Raw genomic sequence first — 26,009 nt, forward strand, 5'->3', positions numbered from 1 at the left:
TGCCGACCGGAGCTCACCGCTATTCTAATAAATGTATTAACCCCTAAAGCTAAGTCTAACCCTAACACTAACACCCCCCTAAGTTAAATATAATTTTTATCTAACGAAATAAATTAACTCTTATTAAATAAATAATTCCTATTTAAAGCTAAATACTTACCTGTAAAATACATCCTAATATAGCTACAATATAAATTATAATTATATTATAGCTATTTTAGGATTAATATTTATTTTACAGGCAACTTTGTAATTATTTTAACCAGGTACAATAGCTATTAAATAGTTAAGAACTATTTAATAGTTACCTAGTTAAAATAATTACAAATTTACCTGTAAAATAAATCCTAACCTAAGATATAATTAAACCTAACACTACCCTATCAATAAAATAATTAAATAAACTACCTACAATTACCTACAATTAACCTAACACTACACTATCAATAAATTAATTAAACACAATTGCTACAAATAAATAAAATTAAATAAACTATCTAAAGTACAAAAAATAAAAAAGAACTAAGTTACAGAAAATAATAAAATATTTACAAACATAAGAAAAATATTACAACAATTTTAAACTAATTACACCTACTCTAAGCCCCCTAATAAAATAACAAAGCCCCCCAAAATAAAAAATTCCCTACCCTATTCTAAAATACAAATATTACAAGCTCTTTTACCTTACCAGCCCTGAACAGGGCCCTTTGCGGGGCATGCCCCAAGAATTTCAGCTCTTTTGCCTGTAAAAAAAAACATACAATACCCCCCCCCCAACATTTACAACCCACCACCCACATACCCCTAATCTAACCCAAACCCCCCTTAAATAAACCTAACACTACCCCCCTGATGATCTTCCTACCTTGTCTTCACCATGCCAGGTTCACCGATCCGTCCTGGCTCCAAGATCTTCATCCACCCCAAGCGGGGGCTAGACATCCACTGAAGAAGTCCAGAAGAGGGTCCAAAGTCTTCCTCCTATCCGGCAAGAAGAGGACATCCGGACCGGCAAACATCTTCTCCAAGCGGCATCTTCTATCTTCTTCCATCCGATGACGACCGGCTCCATCTTGAAGACCTCCAGCGCGGATCCATCCTCTTCTTCCGACGACTAGACGACGAATGACGGTTCCTTTAAGGGACGTCATCCAAGATGGCGTCCCTCGAATTCCGATTGGCTGATAGGATTCTATCAGCCAATCGGAATTAAGGTAGGAATTTTCTGATTGGCTGATGGAATCAGCCAATCAGAATATAGTTCAATCCGATTGGCTGATCCAATCAGCCAATCAGATTGAGCTCGCATTCTATTGGCTGATCGGAACAGCCAATAGAATGCGAGCTCAATCTGATTGGCTGATTGGATCAGCCAATCGGATTGAACTATATTCTGATTGGCTGATTCCATCAGCCAATCAGAAAATTCCTACCTTAATTCCGATTGGCTGATAGAATCCTATCAGCCAATCGGAATTCGAGGGACGCCATCTTGGATGACGTCCTTTAAAGGAACCGTCATTCGTCGTCTAGTCGTCGGAAGAAGAGGATGGATCCGCGCTGGAGGTCTTCAAGATGGAGCCGGTCGTCATCGGATGGAAGAAGATAGAAGATGCCGCTTGGAGAAGATGTTTGCCGGTCCGGATGTCCTCTTCTTGCCGGATAGGAGGAAGACTTTGGACCCTCTTCTGGACTTCTTCAGTGGATGTCTAGCCCCCGCTTGGGGTGGATGAAGATCTTGGAGCCAGGACGGATCGGTGAACCTGGCATGGTGAAGACAAGGTAGGAAGATCATCAGGGGGGTAGTGTTAGGTTTATTTAAGGGGGGTTTGGGTTAGATTAGGGGTATGTGGGTGGTGGGTTGTAATGTTGGGGGGGGGGTATTGTATGTTTTTTTTTACAGGCAAAAGAGCTGAAATTCTTGGGGCATGCCCCGCAAAGGGCCCTGTTCAGGGCTGGTAAGGTAAAAGAGCTTGTAATATTTGTATTTTAGAATAGGGTAGGGAATTTTTTATTTTGGGGGGCTTTGTTATTTTATTAGGGGGCTTAGAGTAGGTGTAATTAGTTTAAAATTGTTGTAATATTTTTCTTATGTTTGTAAATATTTTTTTATTTTCTGTAACTTAGTTCTTTTTTATTTTTTGTACTTTAGATAGTTTATTTAATTTTATTTATTTGTAGCAATTGTGTTTAATTAATTTATTGATAGTGTAGTGTTAGGTTAATTGTAGGTAATTGTAGGTAGTTTATTTAATTATTTTATTGATAGGGTAGTGTTAGGTTTAATTATATCTTAGGTTAGGATTTATTTTACAGGTAAATTTGTAATTATTTTAACTAGGTAACTATTAAATAGTTCTTAACTATTTAATAGCTATTGTACCTGGTTAAAATAATTACAAAGTTGCCTGTAAAATAAATATTAATCCTAAAATAGCTATAATATAATTATAATTTATATTGTAGCTATATTAGGATTTATTTTACAGGTAAGTATTTAGCTTTAAATAGGAATTATTTATTTAATAAGAGTTAATTTATTTCGTTAGATAAAAATTATATTTAACTTAGGGGGGTGTTAGTGTTAGGGTTAGACTTAGCTTTAGGGGTTAATACATTTATTAGAATAGCGGTGAGCTCCGGTCGGCAGATTAGGGGTTAATAATTGAAGGTAGGTGTCGGCGATGTTAGGGAGGGCAGATTAGGGGTTAATACTATTTATGATAGGGTTAGTGAGGCGGATTAGGGGTTAATAACTTTATTATAGTAGCGCTCAGGTCCGCTCGGCAGATTAGGGGTTAATAAGTGTAGGTAGGTGTCGGCGACGTTGTGGGGGGCAGATTAGGGGTTAATAAATATAACATAGGGGTCGGCGATGTTAGGGCAGCAGATTAGGGGTACATAGGGATAACGTAGGTGGCGGCGGTTTACGGAGCGGCAGATTAGGGGTTAAAAGTGTAATGCAGGGGTCAGCGATAGCGGGGGCGGCAGATTAGGGGTTAATAAGTGTAAGGTTAGGGGTGTTTAGACTCGGGGTACATGTTAGGGTGTTAGGTGCAGACGTAGGAAGTGTTTCCCCATAGGAAACAATGGGGCTGCGTTAGGAGCTGAACGCTGCTTTTTTGCAGGTGTTAGGTTTTTTTTCAGCTCAAACAGCCCCATTGTTTCCTATGGGAGAATCGTGCACGAGCACGTTTTTGATGCCGGCCGCGTCCGTAAGCAACTCTGGTATCGAGAGTTGCATTTGCGGTAAAAATGCTCTACGCTCCTTTTTTGGAGCCTAACGCAGCATTTGTTTGAACTCTCGATACCAGAGTTAAATTTATGGTGCGGCCAGAAAAAAACCCGCGGAGCGTTAACAGCCCTTTTACCGCCGAACTCTAAATCTAGGCCATAGAGATGCAGGGTGCTTGGGATAAAATTACATGCTCTAACCAATTACACCATGTCATTTTCCACTATAATGGCCCACAATAATCATATGTAAAGAAATAAGTAAAAACAAAGAATAATTTAATCAAATGAATTTGTTTTTAGATTCTCGGGAGCTACACAAGAGGGAATTTAAGTACAGACACCTTTGTGGAAGAAATAAAATCAATTGCAAGTGAACCAAAAGAAAAACATTTCTTTAATGTCTCAGATGAATTGGCTCTTTCAACTATTGTTGAATCATTGGGAGAAAGGATATTTGCTCTGGAAGGTATGATTTTTAATGTTTAGACATTTTTATATTGATACAAGGTAATAAAATAGGTAATTTACAGTGTTTACAAACCCTATTTAACATTATATTTAATAAACATAGCATCTAATGCCTAGATTACAAGTGGATCAGTAAAATAGTTGTGCTATTTAGCACTAGCACCACACAATAGTGCTTCCATTCTTGCACTCATAGGACAAATTGAAAGTAAAATGTTTTTGCTTGAGAAAAAGCCTTAGACAAATCAACATCTGGAAGTTGGATAGTACAGACACACTAAGTCCCTCTCCCTATAAACTTCTATGGGGTGCACTGCAAAACCCTGTTCTGGCTCTTTTTTGTTTGTTAACTTGAAGGTGCATTAAGCCAAGTGTGCTGTAGAAATACTTAAAATTGCATTTTTTCTCACTCAGAAGAAAATGCAATTTTAATTTTAAATACAGGGAAGGGCTCAAATGTTTGTAAGGGCTCATGGTAGCAATAAACAGCCACTTGTAATGACTGGTTATTTATCGCGCATCCGCAAACGGGCTAATTTGCCCATTTGCAGGCACACCATAAAATTTGTGTTCCACTTGTAATCTAGCCCTATATAAATGCTCAGAATAACAAGTAGATGTACCGCTATTTGTTAAAGTTTCATTAGCTGTTTAAATTTTGAGAAAATATGTGTAAAGTATTAGTGTCTATAAAACAACGGGAGTTGCCTTGTTGTAACTTAGGTTATCTTCTCTTCTGTGGCCAATTAGGGAAAACTATAAATAGGTCACTAAAGTGTGCAGCCAATGGCTAAGTGGAATATAACAGTGTTCTGCGCTTCCATTTCTAACTGGAACTGAAAAACTCACAATTTCAGAATCAAATTACAGGAAAAGGTGACAAAATAAATAATGAATATGTATTGCAGCCTTTTTTATATATATAATTTATCATTTTACATTATCATCTCAAGGTGTTTAATGCCTCTTTAAAGCAATTTTGGCAGCACAAAATATATGCAATTGACTGTAAATACTCCTTTGGTCGTCTTTTTTTTTTTTTTTTTTTTAACCTTTTACCTTCCAAATTTTCAAATGTTCAAAGTGGACACTTAGGGGCCTATTTATCATATGTCTGTCGGACCGGATCCGACACTGCAGATCAGGTCCGACAGACATTGCTGAATGCGGAGAGCAATACGCTCTCCGTATTCAGCATTGCACCAGCAGCTCTTGTGAGCTGCTTGTGCAACGCCGTCCCCTGGAGACTCGCGGCCAATCGGCCGCCAGCAGGGGGTGTCAATCAACCCTGATCATACTCGATCGGGTTGATTTCAGGCGATTCCTGTCCGCCTCATCAGACGTTTCGGGTATACAACATGATTAAGGGATAACACCTGAAACGTTGTTGTTCTATGTTTGTTTGGAGTAGATGTAAATAAATATAAATTTTTTATTCTGGAGTGCTGCCATCTGCCTCTTTTTTTTCGAGTATCTAAGAAGTCTTTTCAGTACTTTGAGGTCCCTCAAAAAAGCAAACTTTAGAGCTGTTTATCTTGCTAAGTTAGGCTCTGAATTTAAAGAGAAACATATAATATAATAAAAGAAAACTTTTTTTGTAATACTTTTCTCCATGTTGTTAAGTTTTTGATAACCAGGCCCTTATTCTCTTTAAGTCACCTGCATTATTAGTTACCACTCAGATTAAGATGCAATACCCTTTCATATGAGCTGCACACAAACACCTATACAACAGACAGATCACACTCCTGTTATTTCTCTGTATCAGAGACATCAATGGGAAAAAACAGCAATTTATAATTATTGTTATTTGTTTTAATTCTTTTTAATGGGTCTTTCCATTAAAGGGACATAATAACCATATGCTAAATCACCTAAAAAAAAGTTGACAAGAAAATATCACCTGAACATCTTTATGTAAAAATATTTTACCTCAAAATTTCTTCATTTCTCAACAGTAAGTTTTACTTTAGCTACTGTCAGCTGCATTTAAAAAAACAAACAAACAAAAAAACAGCCAATCAGCTTCATCAGTGCTGAGGTCACAGTTTGCTTTACTGTGATCTAATGTGATTTCACTCAAATCTTGTGAGATTTGATAGTAAACTTCATTAAAATGAGTTTGGAAATAACATGACTGCACCTGCATTAGCCAGATGCATGCTCCCTTGCAAGTCACAGGACTAGCATTCTGATAGGCTGCTTAAAGTCTCTTTACAATGGAATGTGGCTACTGAGGAAATTTTGAGGTAAATTATCTTCCTTTTTACATAGAGATTTTCAGTTGGTATTTTGTAATCAGCTTTTTACAGCTATACTGAATCACTTGAAAGTGCTTCAACATTTTGGTATCATGTCCCTTTAAAGGTTAACGGAGATTTGGGGAAGAATTAATGCTTTATAGAGGAATCATTCCTCCAAAAAATAATAAAGGTATGATAAAGATTTATACAGAACTATTAACACATGTATTACTAATCTACAATAACTACTTTAAAAGAGATACAGGTATTTAAACCTATAGGGGCATATTTATGCAACTTTCTAATTTACTCCTATTATCAATAGTTATATGTTTTTTGCTATCTTTATTTGAAAAGCAGAAATGTATGTTTTGGAGGCGGCCTATTTTTGGTTCAGAACCTGGGTAGCTCTTGCTGATTGGTGGCTAAATGTAGCCACCAATCAGCAGGCGCTATCCAGGTGCTGAAACTAAAATGGGCCGGCTCCAAAGCTTAGATTTCTGCTTTTCAAATAAAGATAGCAAGAGAATGAAGGACACTTTTTAATAGGAGTAAATCAGAAAGTTGCTTAAAAGGGCATGCTATATCTGAATCATGAAAGAAAAAAAAATGGATTCAGTATCCCTTTAATTTTGGCTGTATTACCACATAATAATTGCTAATTTAAATAAATTGTGTGCAACATGTTAGTGGCATAATTTTACAATTGTATTGTCTATTTATAGAATTTTTCACTTGATTGAAGTAATAGATATTTAAAATATTGTAGAGATGTAAAACTACAGAATATTTATGTCAAATAAATAAATTTATGTCAAGTTACCTTGTGAATTCTTAACATACTGTTAATCGTTACTTCTTTTTCTAGGTTGTTGTTTGCATAATTGCTCTGGGTGGGCAAATAAATACGTTATCTCAGGAGACTTGTTTATTTTGAAATTTGTGGGATAGGATGTGGAAAAGGTTATGGGAAATTGTTGTACGATGGCGTCTGAAAACAAATGAACATAAACATTGCAGAAAAAAAATGTGTGGATTATTGGTGCATGTGTATAATTTTAAAGAAAGTCAAAATTCCACAGAGAACATAAAATAACTGTAAGATATGTTTTGAATGCTAATAAAAATGGTACTTTACATAACTTTTTTTCTGCTAACATTAAGAATCATAGTAAACACTATCGTAAATTACTTATTAAACAAAACAACTCCGACAATGTATGTGCTTTCAACTCAATTAAGAAAGCTATATAAATAGTCAAAGATAAATATATATATAAAAAAATTGTAAATGCATGCAAGCATTTAGCTCTCTCACAAGAAGTTAACGCGGTTGCAATATTTTTTTGCAGGACGGGTTGACGCTCACATACAAACTTTTTACTTTAAACTTGTAATATGAGCGCAACCTGATGTGTACAAAAAGACTCTGTCTAATGAAGTTAACGCTAACTTGCTCTCCACTTGTAATCTAGCCCTTTATTAGTTTTGCAAGTGGATTTTGCTGAATCTAGATCTATGATTCCATATTTTTAAAGTTGTCTTTTCTTTCACAGGGGAGTATAGAATCACCAGTTTCTCAGGCACTAAAGTTAATTCTTAACTCTATAAAGTTGAAAAAGACAATGCTCTAATGCATTTGAGTAGTTTCCTATTGCTCCTTGACTATATCTATGATTTTAACTTCTGCAAATTAGTTTAAAGGGACAGTCTACACCAGACTTTGGCCTCCTTTACATATGCAACGTTGCCCGCAAAAATCCTCCGCCCCCAGTTTTTACGCGATTTTGGTAATATTATTACATATATGGCGTAGCATACAAGTTACGCACGTATATTTCACCCTTTGCTCGCAATTATTACTCCCATAGGCTAACATGGGACCGTGTCGTAAATCGATATCCAATATCCAGCGCAAGGCCTTACGTGGCGAAAATGGAGACATCTTACTCAATTTTTACCTTGCCCAATAAAAGGCAGCCGTAGCAGGCCTTGCGCTGAGTATGGGAGCACCGTAACTCCCGAAAATGCCTGCAAAAATAAGCTAACACCTAACACATGCGCAATGTCTATCTACCTGTCAACCGCAATCCCCCACCGCAATAACTAATACAGTCTATTAACCCCTAAACCGCCATAGCCCACACCGCAAGTAATAACTAAATTATTAATCCCTAAATCCGCCAACCCCAACATCGCAAACTACCTCTTAAAAAGATTAACCCCTAAACCACCATTAACCCACAACCCAATAAACCTATTCAAGTATTAACCCCTAAACCGCCATAGCCCACATAGCCTATTAAATGCATTATCCACTAATCTGCCGCCGCAACATCGCCGCCACTATAATAAATTTATTAACCCCTAAACCTAAGTCTAACCCTAACACCCCCCTAACACATTTATTTAAGATGGAGCCGCTCCTCGTCGGATGAAAGAAGATAGAAGATGCCATTTGGATGAAGACTTCTGCCCGGCAGGAGGACCTCTTCTTCCCGGATTCGATGAAGACTTCTGCCTGGATCGGATGAAGACTTCTGCCCGGCTGGGTGAAGACGGCTCAAGGTAGGGTGATCTTCATGGGGGTAGTGTTAGGTTTTTTTAAGGGGGGATTGGGTGGATTTTAGAGTAAGGTTGGGTGTGTGGGTGGTGGGTTTTAATGTTGGGGGGGTAGTATTTCTTATTTACAGGTAAAAGAGCTGATTACTTTGGGGCAATGCAATGCAAAAAGCCCTTTTAAGGGCTATTTGTCATTTAGTATAGGGTAGGGAATTGTATTATTTTGGTTGGCTTTTTTATTTTATTAGGGGGCTTAGATTAGGTGTAATTAGTTTAAACTTCTTGTAATTTTTTTTTATTTTCTGTAATTTAGTGTTTGTTTTTTTTGTACTTTATTTTATTTTATTTAATTGTATTTAATGTTAGGTAATTGTAGTTAATTAATTTAATTTATTTAATGATAGTTTAGTGTTAGGTGTAATTGTAACTTAGGTAAGGTTTTATTTTACAGTTATATTTGTACTTATTTTAGCTAGGAAGTTGTTAAATATTTATTAACTATTTAATAACTATCGTACCTAGTTAAAATAAACGCAAAGTTGCCTGTAAAATAAAAATCAAACCTAAAATAGCTACATTGTAATTATTAATTATATTGTAGCTATCTTAGGGTTTATTTTATAGGTAAGTATTTAGTTTTAAATAGGAATAATTTAGTTAATAATAGTAAATTTATTTAGATTTATTTAAATAATATTTAAGTTAGGGGGGTGTTAGGGTTAGGGTTAGACAGGTTTAGGGGTTAATACATTTATTATAGTGGCGGCGACGTTGGCGGCGGCAGATTAGGGGTTAATACATTTGATAGGCTATGTGGGCTATGGCAGTTTAGGGGTTAATACTTGAATAGGTTAATTGTGTTGTGGGCTATGGCGGTTTAGGGGTTAATAATTTAGTTATTTCTTGTGGTGTGGGTTTGATGGCGGATATAGGGGTTAATAGTTTAAATAGGCATATTGCATTGTGGGGGGTTGTCGGTCTAGGGGTTTATACATTTATTATTAGTAGTGAGAGGGGGGAATTGCGGATATAGGGGTTTTATGTGTCGGGCTTATTTTTGGGAGGCGTGTTAGACTTTTACGGGAGATTTGTTATTTTCTTTACTTTTCTTAGGCGCCGGCAGTTTCTAAAGTGCCGTAAATCACTGGCCACTCCAGAAATTTGTATTTGCGCTTATTTCTGGACATCGCTAGTTTATCAGACTTACGGCACTTTATGAACTGCCGGCGGGGTATATGTAATACCCCGATGTGCAAGATGAAATTATGGGCGGCAGAGGTTCCCACGCTTGCGCCAAAACCTGCACCGTATATTTGATTGCGCCTTTTGTATTGTTTAAATGCTAGATAATCCCTTTATTACCCTTTCCCCAGTTTGGCATAAGTAACACAGTTATATTAATATACTTTTTAACTCTGTTATTACCTTGTATCTAAGCCTTGTAGACTGCCCCCCTTATTTCAGTTCTTTTGACAGACATGCATTTAGCCAATCAGTGCCGACTCCTAGGTAACTCCACAGGCGTGAGTACGTTATCTATATGGCACACATGAACTATCGCCCTCTAGTTGTGAAAAAATGTCAAATGTATTCAGATAAGAGGCAGCCTTCAAGGACTTATTATTAGCACATGAGCCTAACTAGGTTTAGCTTTCAACTAAGAATACCAAGAGAACAAAGCAAAATTGATAATAAAAGTAAATTGGAAAGTTGTTTAAACTATCTAAATCATGAAAGTTTAATTTTGACTAGACTTTCACTTTAACACATAGTTAAAGTAAGCTTTAGAGCATCAGTACATTACTAATTCTGAGCTGAACATACAAGTGATTCGCTGCTATGCATATATACCACTTGTGCTTGGCTCACCATCTGTGTTCATCTCCAATAGAATATTTTCAACCTACAGCTAATTCCTTTGCTGGGTTAAACACATGTGTATGCCGACTATAGTACAGTTAGAAAACATTCAAATTCATTACAGCACATTCTTATTAAGTTGTATGTCTCTTTCAATACTTGCTGAGGCTTCTGCTACCAAAACTATGCTACAGGGAAGCAGAACTATTGTAGCAAAAATACATTTACCCTGTCCTCGATATTATCATAATAGTGTTCAAGGGACATTAAACACCAAAAATGTTATTGTTTAAAAGATAGATAATACATTTATTACCCATTCCCCAGTTTTGCATAACCAACATTGTTATATTAATACACATTTCACCTCTGTGATTACCTTATATCTAAGCATCTGCAGACTGCCTCCTTATCCCAGATCTTTTTACAGACTTGCATTTCAGACAATTAGTGCTGACTCTTAAATAACTTCACATGCGTGAGCACAATGTTATCTATATGGCTCACATAAACTAATGCTCCCTAGATGTGAAAAACTGTTAAATGCATTCAGATAAGAGGTAGCCTTTAAGGGTTTATAAATTAGCATATGAGCCTTCCTAGGTTTAGCTTTCAACTAAGAATAACAAGAGAACAAAGCAAATTTGGTGATAAAAGTAAATTGGAAAGTTGTTTAAAATTGCATGCCCTATCTGAATCATGAAAGTTTAATTTGGACTCTACTGTCCCTTAAAGAATGAGAACCTTCTACCTTCATGTGATACTAATAAACTAACATTGAAGGTACAGAAAACTTCTGGGGTTTTAAAATAACATTAATGTAATAGGCAGCTTTAATAATTGCACCTAAAGGAACAGTCAACACCAGAATTGTTGTTGTTTAAAATATAGATAAGCCCTTTTTACCCATTCCCCACGGTTATAAAACACTTTTTACCTCTGTGATTACCTTGTATCTAAGCCTCTGCAAACTCCCCCCTTATTTCAGTTCTTTTGACAGACTTGCATTTTAGCCAATCAGTGCTTAGCCATAGGTAACTTCACGTGTGTGAGCTCAATGTTATCTATATGACACACATGAACTAACATCCTCTAGTGGTGAAAAACTGTCAAAATGCATTCACATAAGGTCTAAGAAATTATCATATGAACCTCCTAGGTTTAGCTTTCAACTAAGAAACACCAAGAGAACAAAGCAAAATTGGTGATAAAAGTAAATTGGAAAGTTGTTTAAAATTACATCTGAATCATCAAAAGTTTATTTTGGAATTGACTGTCCCATTAAGTGGAAGGAGAGTGGGATGGGGGGGGGGGTGAATTGGATCATTAATCACTGAGCAACATCTCAACCCTGCTAACAGATAGGGGTGAAGAGAGTTACAAAGAGTAGTTGCCACGCAAAAGTAACCTTATGGAGACTGAAGTGGGAGGAATCAATATTGGAGGGGGATAGACATTGGCAATAGGTAGAATGAAAATGGTGGTTTGGAGAGTATCTGGAGATAAGGGTGGAAATGCTGAGTGAGAGACTGTTTAGAGCTTTGTATTGAATTTAATTTGGTAACATATAGGGAGTGTATAAAAGCAGGAAAAAATACTTATTTAAAGTGCATGCTTAGAGGAAATTCCAAATCAAGTTAAATAATAAACTGATATAATGAGGAAAAAAAACATATGTTGACCTTAAGTAAGGAAGACGCTGGATGATTTCAACAAGTTATCCAAATTTCTTACAGAAGTAATGTCAAGAATCACAGTGCTTCAGATATTGAGAATATTTTACATTTTGCAATAGGGTGTAGACTTTTGGGTTTGAATGTTTGCTAATGAAACACATATTGTAAGAAAATTATGTCATTTCAGATAAAGTTTATCCTTATAAAAAAAGGGTTTTGTGCAATTACTTACACAACTCACAACTTGCTACAACTGAGAAATAAAAAAAAACAATTCTTTCTTCAAAAATCCCTTACAAATAGTTTACATTTTTGTTGCACTGTCTGCAAGACTATTTTAAAATTGTTTAAATGAAAGGGATTATACAGTTTGAGTAAAGCTGCATCAGGAAATATTTCATTCTAAAAATGGTCTTTATAAATATGATGGTGTCAATTAACCATTATAGCTATAAATAATTCCTCACCACCAAGATACTGAACTAAAACTGCAAATATGGTGTGTTTATGTTAATGTGAGTAAGCATCAGATTCTTTAGGAAATCAAATAACCCTCTTGTGTGACAAATCATGTTGATGTTAAAGGAATAATCTAGTCAAAATTAAACTTTAATGATTCAGATAGAGCATGCAATTTTAAGCAAATTTCTAATTTACTCCTATAATCAATTTTTCTTTGTTCTCTTGGTATCTTTATTTGAATGTAAGCTTAGAAGAAGGCCTATTTTTGGTTCAGCACCTGGGTAGCGCTTGCTGATTGGTGGCTACATTTAGACACCAAGCGCTACCCAGGTGCTGAACCAAAAATGGGACGGCTTCTAAGCTTACATTCAAATAAAGATACCAAGAGAATGAAGAAAATTTGATTATAGGAGTAAATTAGAAAGTTGCTGGGGCTGACTTCCGTTCGAGGGAGGAGCAAGCAAGGTGCTGCACGCCGGGCTGCTCCCGCTTTTAGCTTGGACTAGCTACTCTCGCCTTTAAGTACCCCTTGGCCGTGGGACCTTTACCGGCCTGGGAATAGGATCCTGTGATCCATGAAGTGGAAGTCAGATATAGGTATCTACAAGCTTTGCGGCTGAAGCAATCTGTTACAAAGTTGCTCAGACATACAGTGGCTGGTTTAAATAAAATGTAGCAGTGGCTATCTAAACTGTTACAATTTACAGCTGACTACCTTCAGATCGACTTCTCAGTACATAAAGGAATATTATATCCTGTGGCTGTTCTTTCCGCCCATATGTAACACCTGTAAAGCGGCAAAAGCACAATCTTGACTACTACAGAGTAACGCCAACGCAGGAGAAGTCATCAGGGGCGGGTATACCTACCAGACTCCCGATCCCCTGGTGTTGTATTTGGAGTGTACAAATAATGGACTAATGGAGGTGAAGCTGGTGGCCCTCTCTGGTTATTAAAAGCAGAATTACCTCTGATTTGGGCTGCCCGGAGAGAGTGTACCCCCTGGGGAAAGTAAACGCTGAAAAGGCCTGGTCCTTAGAGCTTAGAGCGGACTTGATACCCGAGGGGGGGACCTGTTAAAGCTCACCTTGCCGCAGACTGCCATCGTTTGGTCCGGATACCTGCATTTCAGTGGAGGTGAGGTGCTCGAAAAGCTCCCTGGTGAGCGTTTAGACCGAGTTGACAGCAGAAGATTCGGCAGCTGTTTGGCGGATGAACTTGGCCTTCCCGGGGTGCTGCGGTGACAGCGTGGGGCGCTACACTGACGGAGAGGTTTGCCCCGCAGAGAGCGGGTGATGTGCTTGGAGCTTCGAGCTAGTGGAGATTGCCCTCGAGCATGACAAGTGAGGCCCAATGAGTGGAAGGTGGCTGACAAGTTTGAAAACTTGAATGCAGGAGGAATAAAGGTCTGGTGATAGCGTACTGGAGCTCTCCTGCTTGTATCTTTAAGGTACATTTTTCAATCATTATCATTGGCGGTGTGACTCTGATAGGAGCAGCTAAAAGGTTGTTCCGCAATACTATCCACACACCCGGAGTATGGGACACATGAGATGGGCAATAATATAACCGATTAACTGCTTGAACAAACTGCTACAGGGGGGCTACGGGTACATTTCGATATACAGTGGATTCCCACTGAACATTCCTCCTTCCTTGAAGACGGTTGGGATGACCTTGTCAGCTGGCAAGTAGAGTACTGGTTCCCCATACACCTGACTGTTGCATATATAGAGCCACTTGGAAAATTATTATTTGGACTTATGGACATATGGTTATTTAATCTAATTGCTAAGTAGGGTGTGTGGTAAACAGGCCATCTACATTGGCATCTGGCTTTGTTTGGTATCTCTTGATTCTACCTCTGAAACCAGATAAATATTTTGTGCCAATATTCTTTTTTGATACTTTAGCTTAAGAGGATCATTACATAGATATAGGATTAAGTCTATGTTTCTATGTTTTATATTGCTTTAGTGGGATATGACATTGTCTAAGGCTGTCCTCTCAAGTGTATAAATAAGGTCTCCAGTCTCTAAAAACTACAAGACTGTCAGAGGTAGAGACCAGAATTTCAGAGATTGAGGACAAGTTAAATTTAGAGGAGCCTATCAATGCTGAATATATTGCGCGAATTGATAAGCTACAGGCCAGACTTGAAGATCTGGAAGATCGATCTAGGCGCAATAATCTTAGAATTATTGGTCTTCCAGAAGACAGCAATTACCAAGATCTGATGCATTTTGCCACGGTCACCCTCCCCCAGAGCCTAGGAATTAATTCTGCTGTCCCGGCACCTATAGAGAGGATACATAGAACAGGTGTAATTCGCCCTGCGAGAAAAGATCATATCTCCACTAGACCTATAGTACTGAAGTTTTTAAATTTTCAAGATAAAGTGACTTTTCTCAGGCAGTATAGGAAAATGTACCCATTTATGATAGATCAGCATAAAATTCTAATTTTCCAAGACTTTTCCAGTGAGACGGCAGCGAGGCGGAAAGAGATGTCCCCGTTCTGTTCTAAGCTTTTAAATGCAAATTACAATGTCAGGATGGTATACCCGGCTAAGCTAGTATTAATAATAGATGGGGCTCAAAAAGTACTGAATAATAGTAAAGAGGCACAGGATTTCTGTAACGAGCAGGGTATACGCTGAGCATATTGAGCAAAAATACATAAAAGATAGGTAGTTAGGATTGACACCGGTACATAGATGGTATGGAAGAGATGGAATATATGGTTGTGTATGGTTGTGGTTTGCATGTGGTTGTGTTTGGGCTTGGTCTTTTTTCTTTTTTTTTTTCTTTTTTTTTTTTTTCTTCTTCTTCTCTCCCTATCCTTCCTCCCCTTCCTCCCTCTCCCACATTCCTCTCTCTCAATAACGGACTATGGCTTTTCAGCCTAACCCTATAACTAAGGGAATGAAAGTGGATAAGATCTCTTTAAATCTCCTTTCATGGAATGTTGGCGGGATAACCTTGCCAATTAAGAGGAAAGCCATTATTAGACAATTAGGAATGTATAAACCTGATTTAGTAATGTTACAGGAATTACATCTAAAGGATTCTGAGATCATGAAATTAAAAACAAAATGGGTGGGAGAAGACATTTCATTAGCTGGGGAGGATAGGAAGAAAGGATTGGCAATCCTGGTTAATAAACAATTAGCCTATGAGATAATAGGTATAGAGCAAGACTCCGGAGGTAGATTCCAAATTCTTAAAATAAAAATCAATGCGACCCTCCTCATAATTTGCAATGTATATGGGCCCAATGTGGTTGATGCCCATTTTTGGAATGGTCTCACAAATAAGTTGTTGGGATATATGGGACAGAATCTAATTATAGTCGGAGATCTTAACTTAAACACCCCTACCCAACCTAGATAGAGCCGGGAAGAAGGATTCATATAGGAGGGATAGGAAGACATGGATATTTCAAAAGTTGTGCACTCAACTTGGGGTGAGAGATATCTGGAGGATCCAGCATCCAGATACTAAGGCATATACGTGTGCGTCATCTAGTTATCAGAGTCTATCTAGAATTGATATATTCTTAGTAGCAGAGGGTTTGGTGGGGTCTGATTGCAAGACTGACATTAAAGATATTGTTCTGTCAGACCATGCTATTATTTCACTGGAGTTTGGCCGCAATGTATTTAAGAAGGGCAATAATAATAGCTTATTCTTCCCTAAATACTTAGCAACTAACAATAAATTTCTGAATTTCCTTAAAAATAAATGGGCAGAATATCATAGGTTTAATGAGAACTATATAGAGAAAACAGAAATTTATTGGGAAGCAGCAAAGGCTGTTCTTAGAGCTGTTCATTGATGCCAAATCCCATTGGGATATCTTCTTAAAACATAAGGCTACGCAAGAGGGCTTAAAACAGAAGGCCCTATATAGAGGGTTTACTGGTAGGGCTGCAAAATATCTGGCCAGAATTGCTAAACCAAAATATAGTAATTGGATTACAGCTGTGAGACAGAATGGGAATCGATTTACGCAGACAGAAGAAATAAAGAAAGGGTTTTTTTTAATTATTTCCAGGATATTTATAAAGCAGAATCTCCCAATTATGTAGACAGAGATATATTCTGGTCTAAGGTAAAGCTCCCAAGAATCTCGGTAGAGGAAGCACAAGAGTTAAATTCACCAATTACATTACAAGAAATAAATGTGGCTATTAAACAAGCTAGCCCTAATAAAGCCCCTGGACCTGATTGCCTCCCTATAGAGTTCTACAGAATGCTACAGGAGGAAGTGACTCCAATCTTATGTAATCTGTTTAACAGTAATTATTGCTCACAGTCAAGCTGCTCTAGATATTTCACAGCATCCAATGTTTCGCTTATCCTAAAGAAAAACAAGGATCCAGAGAGGGTCGAGTCTTATAAACCTATATCACTGCTAAATGCTGACTATAAGCTACTAACATCTATTATAGCAACTCGATTACAACCTGTGCTTAGAGGTATTATACATGAGAATCAAGTCGGCTTTATGCAGGGGAGAAATCCAGTAAAAAGCATTTGTAAGACTATGCTTGTTTTAGACTATTTCTGGAATAATTTTCCAGGTAAAATGGAGGGAAGATATGCTGCTATATTAGCTTTAGATGCAGAGAAAGCATTTAATTACATAAGTTGGGGTCACTTGTTTATGACGATGGATAAATTTGGGTTCAACGGCCAGTTTAATCATTTTATTCAGCTAATTTACAGTAACCCATTGTCTGCTATCATCATAAACAATGTATCCACAGATTTTTTTTCCTCTTTATAGAGGCACAAGGCAAGGCTGTCCTCTATCCCCCCTTTTATTTAATATCTCCCTCGAGCCATTGGCTGTTATGTTGCGTGATCAGTTAGATGGTATCTCTATTCGAGGGCACAAGGTTATTCTATCATTATATGCAGACGATTTATTGGTTTTTTTAAATAGCCTGGAAGCTAACTTACCGAAATTGCTAAGAATTCTGTCTCTGTTTGGTTCAGTATCAGGTTACAAAGTTAACTCAAGCAAATCCGAGTTACTATGGATAAGGAAACCGTCAAAAGGTAATGTGAAACATCCATTTAAAGAAACTAAGCACATAAATTACCTTGGCATAGTTCTAAGCAATAATCCTTCAGAGTGGTATACTCTGAACTTCCCAATCTGCTTTAAGGAAATCCAGAAATGCTTAGATAATTGGATTAATCTCCCGATCTCTCTTATACCACGTATCATGCTAATTAAGACAATCCTATTCCCTAAGCTACTATATTTGCTACAGAACATTCCCGTATTCCTTAAAAGCAGAGATATTTTGAAATTTAACCAAATGTGCTCTAAATATATCTGGAAGGGGGGGAAGCCTCGGATTGCGCTAAATAGGCTGATGAACATTAATACGGCAGCAGGGTTATCATTCCCCAACATTAAATATTATAATTGGGTTACATTGCTAAAATATGCTATCGACTGGATTACCGAAAAGGAGTATGTCACTTTATATCAGTGTGAATCCAGTATTATTGCCCCTTTTGACTTAAATGCCATTTTACACTGCCCAATTAGGAATTTGCCCTGTAATGTTGACAATCTGATAACATTTAAAAATATTATCAGGGCATGGCAAAAATATTGTTTGGAAATACAGGTCATCCCATTTGCGACAGAATTCTTAACAATTCAAGGAAACCCAGAATTTCAACCTGGGTATGAGAGTTTAGTCTTTCAGGGTTGGCGGGAGAGAGGTTTAAGATATGTCAGACAGCTACTTATAGAACCTGATTTAATTGATTCATTTAATTCAATTAGCTCTAAATATGGAATCCAGAATAAGGATTTCTTTGCCTATCTCCAGATACGACACTATCTAACTCATGTTCAAACAGAACATAAACCTAATTGGAACTCGGGCCCATTAGCGGTCGGGATAAAAATATATCAAACAGGAAGATTCTCAATATCTACATTTTACAATATCCTGAATACTTGTATTAAGGTTAGACAAATTAAGTACATACAGCGGATCTGGTCAGGATATTTCTCAGAGGTAGAGATCATAGATATACAGGAAAGTCTATTAATTAACGATACCTGGGTACCCACAGTGTGGCGCGAAGCTCATTTAAAATTATTATATAATGTATATATCACTCCGGGTAAAATGACTGTTTGGTATAAAAAAGCTCACTTTTGCACAAAATGCAGTAAAGAGAGTGCAGATATTTTGCATTGTTTGTGGCTATGTCCTAAGATCTCGCAATTCTGGCATAAGATAGTCTACTGGATTAAGCGCATAGTCAATCCTAGAATAAACATAGGCCCACAAGATATGGTGTTTTTAATTAAATATGCGAGGGGTGGTAAGGTACATGCGCCAAAATTTTCAGAATTCAAGAAAGTAGTTATTAGACAAATAATAATGGAACAGTATAATATACAAAATTTAAATAATGAGCAGATTCAGCTTTTTTTTCATAAATGGGAGGGTGTAATTAAATCATTTCCGAATAATACTCAAACTCAACTGGTTAGTTTTATCAGTAAATCCAGATATGTTCTTCAGAATATTCTAATAGGCCGTTTCCCCCAAGGATGGTCAGATAGTACTGATAATGTGATAGGGACAGTGGTGAGGATGGATGAGGAGTAGGGGAAAGGGGTACTTCTGGCCCACTCTTTCTTCTTCCTTTTTTTTTTTTTTTTTTCGCTCTTTTGAGTGATTTGGTATGCGTGTTTCTGAGTGGTTGGTTGTATGTGGTTAGCATGTGACATTCATGGATATCTGAAGGTAATGTAAGATAGGTAACACTTCATATAAGATAACAGGAGAGGTTAAGGGGAAGGTGCCGTGCTTCTCTTTGGGGGAATCCGACTATTAAGTCGTAGCTTAGATGTGACACATTTTCGTTATTCCTCACTTCTCTTATACTCAACGGGCCCGTCTCCTTAATATCTTATCGACAATTGATGTCACTTATTTTAGTTTCAATTAAGACCGATACTGGTTCTGTTTTGGTTTATGTAAGTCAAGTACATTGGGTACTTGACTCCAAGTAGGATCTGGCTAAGATTAAACGTACAACTATATGTGTAATATCCAATTATTTAATTTGCTTTGTATAACCAGGATGTTGTTAAGTTGACTATGCATTTGAATGTCAAATTAAAAAAGGGAGAATTTTTTTTATTTTTTTTTCCTCTCTAAAGCGTAGAGATAAATGTTCCCAGAATTGTTGTACATGGGATGATACTTACTCCTTTAAGAGAGGATATTATTATTTTTATGTTTTATTTTAATTTTATTTTAATTTCTAAATTTCCCAGACTATTGTGCATTAGAATGTTTAGGTTGTTTGTGATGTTTAGGAAAAAAAGATCAAAAAACCCCAGCAAGGTATGCAGTTCATTATGGATGTTATTTATTGGCAGAATTCTGTTTAATATTGATAATTGTCTAATTGCGCCTGTTTTTTATTCTTTGCTATGCATAATATATGATACCTGGCCCTGCGTGGCGCAAGATTGGTAATTTGATTTTTCTGTATCTACTGCTGGTTATAAATAAAGATATATAAAAAAAAAAAAAAAAAAGTTGCTTAAAATTGCATGCTCTATCTAAATCATGAAAGTTTAATTCTGACTAGATTATTCCTTGAAAGACATGATTCACTGATGTGTATGGGAGATCTCCACACCTTTGATTTATAGATTAATATAAAACAAAAACTAGCATCTAGATTACGAGTCTTGCGTTAGGCTTAAAAAGCAGCGTTGGCCGGTCCCAACGCTGCTTTTTAATGCCCACTGGTATTACTAGTCTTGCAGGCACAGGCTCACCGCTCACTTTTTTGGCCAGACTCGGAAATACCGCAAATCCACTTACGTCAATTGCGTATCCTATATTTTTAATGGGACTTGCATAGCGCCGGTATTACGAGTCTGCCAAAAAGTGAGCGGTAGACCCTCTCCTGTCAAGCCTGGTACCACATTTTAAAGTCAGTAGTTAAGAGTTTTACACTACAATGCCGTAGCATAAAACTCTTAACTAAAGTGCTAACAAGTACACTAACACCCATAAACTTCCTATTAACCCCTAAACCAAGGCCCCCCTGCATCACAAACACTTTAAAAAAAAAGTAACCCCCTAATCTGCCGAACTGGACATTGCCGCCACTATAATAAATATATTAACCCCTAAACTGCCGCACTCCCGCCTTGCAAACACTAGTTAAATTTTATTAACCTCTAATCTGCCGTCCCTAAGATCGCCAACACCTACCTACATTTATTAACCCCTAATCTGCCGCCCCCAACGTTCCCGCCACTATATTAAAATTATTAACCCCTAAATCTAAGTCTAACCCTAACCCCCCTAACTTAAATATATTTTAAATAAATATAAATAAAATAACTATCATTAACTAAATTATTCCTATTTAAAACTAAATACTTACCTATAAAATAAACCCTAAGATAGCTATAATATAACTAATAGTTACATTGTAGCTAGCTTAGGGGTTATTTTTATTTTACAGGCAAGTTTGTATTTATTTTAACTAGGTAGAATAGTTACTAAATAGTTGTTAACTATTTAATAACTACCTAGCTAAAATAAAGACAAAAGTACCTGTAAAATAAAACCTAACACCTAACACTACCACTATAATTAAATTAATTCCCTAAATTAAATAAAATTATCTAAAGTACAAAAAAAACAGAAAATAATAAAAATATTACAAGATTTTTAAACTAATTACACCTAATCTAATCCCCCTAACAAAATAAAAAAGCCCCCCCAAAATAAAAAAAGCCCTACCCTACACTAAATTACAAATAGTCCTTAAAAGGGCCTTTTGCAGGGCATTGCCCCAAAGTAATCAGCTCCTTTACCTGTAAAAAAAATTACAAATCCCCCCAACATTAAAACCCACCACCCACACAACCGGGGGGGAGGAGCCGTCCCTATAGCTGAACGGTCGCATACTCTCAAAGCTCCTGATATATTATTATAAAATATAGTTTTAATGACCGTTCTCGCTTAAATAAGGGGACACTATTGAGGAGCAGAGAGCACTGAGGCTCTACACACTTAATTTGAGGGTGAGCAATACAGGATTAGAGGAACCTCACTACCCTGGCATGTACACGGACGACGGCAGATATTGGGAGCAGCCATCTTGCGGCCTGTGCAGCACTTGATGTGGAGAACGAGACCGGCAAAAATTTACCGCTTTACCCTTTAGGCCAGGTGATCACTACACTAGCTCACTATGGAGGATCCGGAGCGCATTATAGAGGGGATGCGTGATTTTTTAGACTGCTGCCGTGAGGTGTTTGGTCTTTCATATGGGTTGGCGCCCAGAAAAGAAGGGGCAGTAAAGCATACAGAACACACTACCTACACCCCTCTTACTCTAAATGCTCTTAAGACAGAGCCCCCACAAATGACAATACCGTGCTCAACTAAGACGAATACCGCTGACAAACCGACTACAGCTAAATACTCAAGCACCATCAGCATTAGTGGCGCTGTCTTTAAGGACCTGGTTGCAGCGGACCAATTTACTGTAGCGAAACGCCATACAGCTGCGTTTTCTATGAGGAGGACAGGCCCTAAATCAGTAATGGGGCTATCCCACAACCATCATCGCTGGAAGCAAATATTGGATGAGGGAGGCATGGCCTCTGAGGCAGCACGCGAGAACAACATACCAGTGACTCTGACTTTTCATTGTGGGTCTCTTAACATGAAGGCAGGGACACCTTCTACACCAAAGCTAGAGACTCTTCTCCCATGCCAGGTAATCATGGAGGGTGAGAAGAAAACACGCATCTTCATCTTGGCGAACAGAGATGAGTCTATGGGGATAGGGATAAACTGGCACTACACTGGTTTTAAGTAAGAAAAAGAATCATTAGATTCCGGTGCTACCCCTTGGAAACAATTGGTTAACAAAAGGGAGAAAAAGGATAGACAGGGGTTTATATAGCACTCATACTTACTTATGTGGGTATGAAGTTAGTTAAAAAAAAACTATACTTTAATTATTTGTTTAAAAGATATGGGGTAACAACCCCTACCGTTACACACAAACCACTACCTAATATCATGAAACTAAACTAAACTAAAAACAAGCCAACAGTCACTTCTCTGTTTCCTGGCCGATAGCAGGAAACGTCGGCATCAGGTGGCTGAAGTGACTGACCGGCAATATACAAAATATTTAGAGCAAACGCGTTTCGGCTATGACCTAGCCTTTCTCAATGCTATATTTTGCTGACAGTTAGTGAACCCGAGGCTGCCGGGTGAGCGGACTTTTAAACCCATTCTCGGACCGAGAATTAGCCAATTGGGTGAGTCTTTGAGAAGACGCCTTCTTAGTATCCAATGGTTACGCTGGGTGAGAGACGCCTACACACCTGATTGGACTATATGGCTGAGAAGTGTATTGGGTATGTCACGCATGCGTGTTACTCCACTAATAGCCTCTATAGAGGATCACTTGTATGACAACTGCTATATTTCCAAACAATATATATCTATGTTAATTAAACAAGTAAGTATCGTCTTCCAACGTAACCCATTCAAAACCTAAACTTAAACAATATTATACTCACACGATTCCAGTATAGCGATTATTATGTGCCCAAGCTTAAATAGTGCTATACCGTTATAAAGTTTTTACAGCACTAATAACAGCCACAATACTAATGTTAGCCATATGTTAAACCAAATAATGCTAACCACTGTACATTAAAAGCTTTATTCTGATGATAAAGAATTATCACATAAGTATCTGGCCAAACTAAAGTATATTGGGTTACACACTTGGTTATAATAATTCCCACAAAAAATAATAATATTTCTTCGAATTTATGTGGGTATGATCCAATTTATAACCTCCATATATAGCGATAGTAATTGGTGTGAAAAGTGAGTTCTTAGGCTTAATCCTCACTAGTTTATCACCAAATGTCTGCTTAATAATGTACAGGTGACGCAATGGTATTACGTCTAAGGCTACAATATTGGTTTTTTAATTCCGCTATTAATGGCATTAATATGATACTTGGGTAACCACAGACTTAGAATCCTACGGAAAATATCTTTTAATAATTATTGATTATTTACATTGTGGTTCTAAAAGAAAAAGTTTACTTAGATATATATTTTCTTTCTGGGTCCCAATCTGTACATAGAAACATAGAAACATAGATATTGACGGCAGATAAGAGCCATAGGCCCAGCAAGTCTGCCCCACCTTACCTAACAGTATAAACTTATCTAGTTCGTAGGATAGCCCTATGCTTGTCCCATGCATTTTTAAAGTCCCCCACAGTGTTTGTTGCTACTACCTCTTGAGGAAGTTTATTCCATAAATCAATCACTCTTTCTGTAAAGAAGTGCTTCCTCAAATTACTCCTGAATCTACTACCCTTTAGCTTGAGCTCATGACCCCTTGTTCTTGAATTTTCCATTTTATGTAAAATACCCACAGCCTCAGTTTTACTAAACCCTTTAATGTACTTGAAAGTTGCTATCATATCACCTCTTTCCCTTCTCTCCTCTAAGCTATACATATTTAGGTCATTGAGCCTATCCTGGTAAGTTTTATTTTTTAGACCATGTACCATTTTGGTAGCCCTCCTTTACACACATAGTATTGACCAGATATCCTAGATCTTGAGGATCCTGGTCAGGCATATATTATGCACAGACTGGGACCAGCAAGCAGTGCTATAACGTTCCATACAAAAAGTGATCTCTTGCTGCTATACATCTCATCAGATATATACCCAGTAATTGTTGTATTCATTCATACCATGAGGCATGACGGTATTTAAATTGAAAACCCATTTGGTTTCCAACTGTAACAATTTATCCTCAGTGTTGCCTCCTCTTATTCCGGGCTTCAATTTCTCTAGACCCCAACATTTTAGGGCATTAGGTTTCCCATTATGACATTGTAAGAAATGCCTAGCGACACTGGTAATTTGTTTAGATTTGTCTACATCTCTTTGAGCTGTTCTAATATTACTTAGGTGTTCAGTTATACGTGTACACATACTCCTTGTTGTCATTCCTATGTAATATAAATTGCAGCTACAGGATATACAGTAGATAACATTTGTACTTTGACAATTTATATGTTGTTTGATATTACAGGTTCTTCCAAATCTATCCACTATTTTTTGTTTTTTAACCATGTGTTGGCATACTGAACAGTGTCCACATGCTATGGAGCCCTCATATATAGGTAATTTCATAGCATTTCTATCATAATGGCTTGTAACCAGTGTATCCTTGATATTTCTAGCACGTCTGTATGTCACTAGTGGCTTCTCTGTTATTAAGGGTTTTAATAGATCATCCCTAGTTAGGACATGCCAATGTTTAGTCAGGATCTCGATGATTTCACCATGAGGACACTGTTCAGTATGCCAACACATGGTTAAAAAACAAAAAATAGTGGATAGATTTGGAAGAACCTGTAATATCAAACAACATATAAATTGTCAAAGTACAAATGTTATCTACTGTATATCCTGTAGCTGCAATTTATATTACATAGGAATGACAACAAGGAGTATGTGTACACGTATAACTGAACACCTAAGTAATATTAGAACAGCTCAAAGAGATGTAGACAAATCTAAACAAATTACCAGTGTCGCTAGGCATTTCTTACAATGTCATAATGGGAAACCTAATGCCCTAAAATGTTGGGGTCTAGAGAAATTGAAGCCCGGAATAAGAGGAGGCAACACTGAGGATAAATTGTTACAGTTGGAAACCAAATGGGTTTTCAATTTAAATACCGTCATGCCTCATGGTATGAATGAATACAACAATTACTGGGTATATATCTGATGAGATGTATAGCAGCAAGAGATCACTTTTTGTATGGAACGTTATAGCACTGCTTGCTGGTCCCAGTCTGTGCATAATATATGCCTGACCAGGATCCTCAAGATCTAGGATATCTGGTCAATACTATGTGTGTACAGATTGGGACCCAGAAAGAAAATATATATCTAAGTAAACTTTTTCTTTTAGAACCACAATGTAAATAATCAATAATTATTAAAAGATATTTTCCGTAGGATTCTAAGTCTGTGGTTACCCAAGTATCATATTAATGCCATTAATAGCGGAATTAAAAAACCAATATTGTAGCCTTAGACGTAATACCATTGCGTCACCTGTACATTATTAAGCAGACATTTGGTGATAAACTAGTGAGGATTAAGCCTAAGAACTCACTTTTCACACCAATTACTATCGCTATATATGGAGGTTATAAATTGGATCATACCCACATAAATTCGAAGAAATATTATTATTTTTTGTGGGAATTATTATAACCAAGTGTGTAACCCAATATACTTTAGTTTGGCCAGATACTTATGTGATAATTCTTTATCATCAGAATAAAGCTTTTAATGTACAGTGGTTAGCATTATTTGGTTTAACATATGGCTAACATTAGTATTG

General features: G+C 37.1%; 1 protein-coding gene across 1 annotated transcript in view; it reads left to right on the plus strand.

Annotated features, from left to right (window-relative positions):
- Nucleotides 1–26,009, plus strand: part of ITGA1 (integrin subunit alpha 1) — a 359,476-nt gene that overhangs the window by 117,273 nt on the left and 216,194 nt on the right. Inside the window, exon 9 of the mRNA XM_053701263.1 lies at nucleotides 3,541–3,706. Within this exon, the coding sequence (XP_053557238.1) occupies nucleotides 3,541–3,706 (166 nt within the window). The remainder of the gene's footprint in view (nucleotides 1–3,540; nucleotides 3,707–26,009) is intronic.

This window comes from Bombina bombina, chromosome 2, assembly GCF_027579735.1.
Source record: "Bombina bombina isolate aBomBom1 chromosome 2, aBomBom1.pri, whole genome shotgun sequence".
Classification (NCBI taxonomy): domain Eukaryota; kingdom Metazoa; phylum Chordata; class Amphibia; order Anura; family Bombinatoridae; genus Bombina; species Bombina bombina.